The sequence below is a fragment of the Idiotropiscis lumnitzeri genome, chromosome 4 (genome assembly GCF_059441095.1).
Source record: "Idiotropiscis lumnitzeri isolate Australia: NSW breed Sydney's pygmy pipehorse chromosome 4, RoL_Ilum_1.0, whole genome shotgun sequence".
Classification (NCBI taxonomy): Eukaryota; Metazoa; Chordata; class Actinopteri; order Syngnathiformes; family Syngnathidae; genus Idiotropiscis; species Idiotropiscis lumnitzeri.
In genome coordinates this window covers 4706440-4711612 of record NC_142394.1, presented here as the reverse complement: position 1 = coordinate 4711612, position 5173 = coordinate 4706440, and the positions used below count along the sequence as shown (strand labels likewise).

The following is a 5173-nucleotide window of genomic DNA, read 5'->3' as shown; positions in this document are numbered from 1 at the left end:
TTTTTTTTTAGTCACTTGGCAGGACTGCAGACTGTTGTTGATATAATTTTTTCCTCACGTTTCGGGGTCACTTTTTTTACAATCCCAAAACAGTCTCCGTGATCCAAATTTCCAGGCATACACATTTTTTTTTAATTTTCTACTCTCGCTTTCATTATTTCCTTAAATAGTGATATGGTTAAGCTATTTCAACCAAAAAATTTGCCAATCACGATGAACTTGCATGTTAACAAAAGAGACCCATGAAGTCTACTTGCAGTTCCTTATAAATGTACTTTATGTGCTTCGACCTGCCGCTGGATTAGCGCAAGTAAATTTCTTCTTTATACAAAGGACTATCAGTGCTCCTCTCATGTGCCGCAATTAAAGAGATTGAGAGAAGGAGCTACTTCAATTTGCTGCAAATCAAGTCAGTTATGTTCACTCTCACAAAGGTGCTAAATCTCCATTTTTAAATCCTCCACACTGCTCCGTCTTGCATGCGTCTGCAAAAATACCAACACAAGGTCTAACCCGCCTCTCCACAGGTTTGGACCTTATCTCGGACTATACTTGCACTGCGCATGAAAATTAGACTCCAGCGTTGTTCTTAGGTTCCTCCCTGATCAAAAATACTCATTTTAAGGATTCACCACAGGTTGTCAATGGAGTTATGTTCAGTGGATGATGTTTACCTAATTATCATCACTGTTTTTTAATACGGGGCGATAACAAAACAATGAATAAGCAAAACACTTGATGTTGTTAATTCTGAATTAATACTGCTTCTGAAGCCTCACAAAATATCCTGAAGTCTTGGGAAATTCATTAAAGTGGCTTCACAATGCATTTAATGATGACAGTTTGAATTCTGAGGCATTCTATTTTCCAAGAATTTTACTTGAACTTTTAAAACACAAGGGGATCCAACTATGAGTATTCCAAAGTACTAACGATTCCACTTGAACCATAACAAAAGACTTTCCAAAAACAATTTGGAATGAGACCTCTCTGGATAATTTCTTGGTAGTGACATTGTTTGACATTGTTTGGACCATAAGGCACACTTAAACGTTTGTATTTTCTAAAATATCGATAGTGCTCCTTGTAATCCGGAATGCAATATGTATGTTTTATGTCAGCTTTTCAGTTCATCGTCTCTAATTCATATTCCTTTCCATTGTGTTCGTATTCTTATTGACACTCGCATCTAACCGCATCTGCTTCCGTGTGAATTGCTGACCCGACACTAGTTGAGGATTTAGCATTAGCCAAAGTAATAACAGAACCACCAATCACCACAGTGTTAAAACCTGTTTAACCTTTGTCGGAGGATTGCCTCTTCCACTTGAAGCCACCTGTGCAAGGTGAACAAAAGCAAGCAAGACACACAATATTTCATGTCTAGTCTCAGCCTAGCAGATTAGTGCTAAATCTATTAAATAAACATACCGTGCAATAAGAATAAAGTATTACTTAACAAACAATGCTTCAAAAAAATAATGTGCCTTATAACCCGGAAGATATTATGTCTGAAATGATTTTAGAAAAGATGCATTCAATGATATTACACCTAATAAAACGGTGCGCCCAACGGTCCGAAAAATGGTCATTTTTATGGGTAATGTTCTCAAAGCTGAAACGTGGTTTCAGTTTTCTTGTGAATGTCATCTAGTCTTCAGATTGTGTCTAAAGTACATTTATAAAAATGAGTAAAGTGTAACCACTGGAGGTCAGCACAGATATTTTCCTACAGATGATGACATCACCAGGGAAGATGCACAGTGGTAGTGAAGAACTCCTACTTTCAAGACATTCAAAGTAGATGAGGCTCTGCAGAAGCAGCCACCTGCTGGAGCATCCTCCTTCAAGCAGGGTTTTGTCATCGGGCAGAGAGGACCAGCCATTTGCAGGCAATGCTTCAAACTGAAGAGAACCTATTGGTGAGCATTCACATTTAACTAAAATCTAATCCGCTTTAGTTCTGTTTTGTTACAGCAGAGTCAAAAATGCAAAGGCAGAATATTATTATGCACATTTTTGTCTTTTAAATGCAATCATTAATATGTAACTTGTAGTGCGATGGGGCTACAACTGTACGAAAGAAAATAATTATCTAAATTTAGGGGACATACTGCATTTTATGAGGAAAAATAATTCTGATGATGTATGAGCAATTTTAGCTGCACGAGGCTACCCTCAATAGGATGCTGTGCCTTTCGACATGCTGGAAACTACAACTACAAAGAACTGTTGCCTGCTCATATGGATCTCATTAGCGTGTGCATATGGAGTGAGTGGAGATGTTTAGATGAGTATTACGTTTTCTTTGTAGTAATTGGCTTTTGGTTAAAAGGTTCTAGTAACTCTGACTCAAGGTTCCTCTGGAGAGCTTCATTTGAGTACAGTTTGTAATCTATCCCCTTAAAAAAATAAATTGCTTTGAATCATGTATATTTCATTGTGAGAGTGTTTTAGGAACGTAGGTTGTGTAGTTGAACAATGCATCAACAATCATGTAACAGGATAAACATTCACTCTAATCTGATTTCTGGGTTTCCTCCTGTCTGCATTGCATCTGAAAATCTGAACTAATCTGTCAACTGTGACTTTTTTTTGCTGTTCTACATTCAAAGCCATGATGTGTCTTTGTCTCAGCAGCTGCAGATGGAACAAGTTAATGAGATGGGCAGCGTAGAGAGCAATTCTACTCTCTGTCCTTCCATCGATGACTTCCGTAATCAGGTTTACTCCTCATCCTACTCCCTCATCACAGTGTTTGGCCTGACTGGAAACGGCTTCGCCTTGGTGGTGCTCCTCAGAACGTACCGCAAAAGTTCTCCTTTCCAAGTCTACATGCTCAATCTAGCTGTGTCCGACCTGATGTGTGTCAGCACTCTGCCATTGCGAGTTGTTTATTACGTCAACAAGGGACAGTGGAACCAGGGAGATTTCCTATGTCGCGTCACGTCCAGCGCACTCTATATCAACCTCTACTGCAGCATTTACTTCATGGCGGCCATGTCCGTCACGCGTTTCTTCGCCATTGTCTTCCCTGTACAGAACCGAATCATGGTGACAGTGAAACATGCACGCCTGGTGTGCGTAGGCATTTGGATTTTTATCTGTCTAGCATCATCACCCTTCATGATGTTTGGCCAGAAGTATGATCCCGTCACCAATAAAACAAAGTGCTTTGAACCTCCGACAGGTCAAGATGTGTCAAAAGTAGTCATGTTGAACAATTTGGCTTTGGTTCTGGGTTTTCTCCTCCCCTTCCTTATCATATTGCTTTGCTATGCTGGCATTATCCACACCCTATTGTCCCGCGCCCCAAGGGCTAGACGGCAGCAGAACACGGGCCCTAAAGCCATTCGCATGATTGCTATTGTCCTACTGACCTTCTTCGTTAGCTTCACGCCGTATCATGTGCAACGCTCCATTCACATATACTCCCTGTACCGAACTGACACTTCCTGTTCTGAAAGGGTTTTTATGCAAAAGTTAGTCGTTGTGACGCTGTCTCTCGCTGCAGCCAATTCATGCTTTGACCCTTTGCTTTACTTTTTCTCTGGGGAGGGTTTCCTCAACCGTCTTTCCTCCATGCGCCTGTCAAGATCAACTACAACCTGTAATAATTCTGTTAGGCTAAACGGTACTAGTGAGACTGGCAACAACTGAAAATTCAATGCCACTTCATTTATACCAAACAGGAGTGCTGTCCATTCAGGTGAATGACACGTTGAAAAAAACGAAAGCAGAATATGGGCTTTGCAAACTAAATTTAAAACAAAGTAATTAGTAGACACCTAATTACATGTTGTGGTTACTGTTATTAAGAAAACATCCAATCATCCTATTTCCAATACTACATAACAGTGACACAGTTGAGTGCAAAGCAGGGGTACACCCGAAAACCAGTTGAAAGTCAATCCCAGGGAAACTACTGTATACTTAAAAAAAAAAGTAATAATACATTTGTGCCATGATCTGTGTTCTTGTTGATTTGATTCTGATTCGATTTAGTCTTGTCATATTGTCCAGTTGCTGTCATCAATGTCTCATCAGTTTACTTCTATTAAGTGCCCTGCTTTTTTCAACATTTGTCAGTTCAGTGTTTGTTGTCCAAGATTATGTTTATAACTTTGGACTTTCGTGCATTTAGTTTTGTGATTATTCAAAGTGCTTTTTTTTTTTTTTAATCTTTTTTTACATTTTGAAATCAAATACTTTTTGATAGTGCACATGTCTTGTTTCCCCGCACTTGGTTCCCAAAGCTTGGAAAACATAATTTCCCTCCTGTTGACCAGCTGAACAGCGCTCTCAAAAAGTTCCAGAAAATGTTACAGAACAAAAATCTGAAGCATAATGACTTAAAAAAAACAAACAAAAAATATAGAATTTTCCTGGCAAGGTATTTTCAAAGTTGTTATGTTTGTCTTTATTCACTACGATAAATTTACAGAAAATAAGTACAAGTAGACGTGTTATGTACTATTACCAATTGTAACCACTTGGGCATTTATAGGGGCTCAAAAGAATTTGTTGTATGTACCAAACTGTATCACACCTGTATCACCTGAATATATATGGAAATTCTGCGAGGGTCGCTATGTACAGTTACAAATCTGGTTTTCTTTTTCTTTTGCGAAAGCTGGCAAAACCTTGGGTTTCATGTATGTACCCATGTCACGGGAATGATAATAAAGCTCATATTGTCACCATTAAAAATACTGGATACAAGCAATTTACTTTGTATTACTGCAATATGTTTTTGCTTTTGTCATGTATGCGCAAGGCTAGGAAGGGCATAAATATACGGAATACCCAGGACCGGCGCTCCCTATACGCAGAACATGCACAGTACATAGAGCACCATCGTACATGGTGGGCACAATCTCGTCCATGGGGACACTTTGCGACATCATCAAGTGCGCACCACATGTTGGTTTTAGTGCGCTCACGTTCAAAAGTGAGTCGAAGGGAGTGGATGGTGACTGTTTTCGATCTGTTTCTGGGCCGACAATTATGATGAATAAGGCCGGTGGATTGGGGCCAGATAGGTCGCGGCAGGAAGGCGGGGGACTATTTATTTATTTTTTTGTTAATTTCTTTCAACATATCTGGTATTGGCGCAATTCAAAAGTAATTAAATGTATTCAACTTACATTACTTTGATATTGCGTCACTTTGA

At 39.3% G+C, this 5173-nt stretch overlaps 1 protein-coding gene across 1 annotated transcript; it reads left to right on the top strand.

The window, feature by feature from the left end:
* Positions 1 to 1815: 1815 nt before the first annotated feature.
* cysltr1 (cysteinyl leukotriene receptor 1) lies at positions 1816 to 4649 on the top strand. The gene is made up of 2 exons (XM_088294452.1): positions 1816 to 1922; positions 2638 to 4649. Exons 1-2 carry the CDS (start codon positions 1896 to 1898, stop codon positions 3658 to 3660), a joined length of 1050 nt encoding a protein of 349 aa, XP_088150578.1. The 5' UTR covers positions 1816 to 1895; the 3' UTR covers positions 3661 to 4649.
* Positions 4650 to 5173: the final 524 nt, after the last annotated feature.

Bases quoted from the DNA above. Each gene is read 5' to 3' on its own strand.
- cysltr1 (XM_088294452.1), top strand. From the start codon at position 1,896: ATGCTTCAAACTGAAGAGAACCTATTG. The intron at 1,923-2,637 runs GTGAGCATTCAC...TCTTTGTCTCAG, and splicing joins AAACTGAAGAGAACCTATTG to CAGCTGCAGATGGAACAAGT.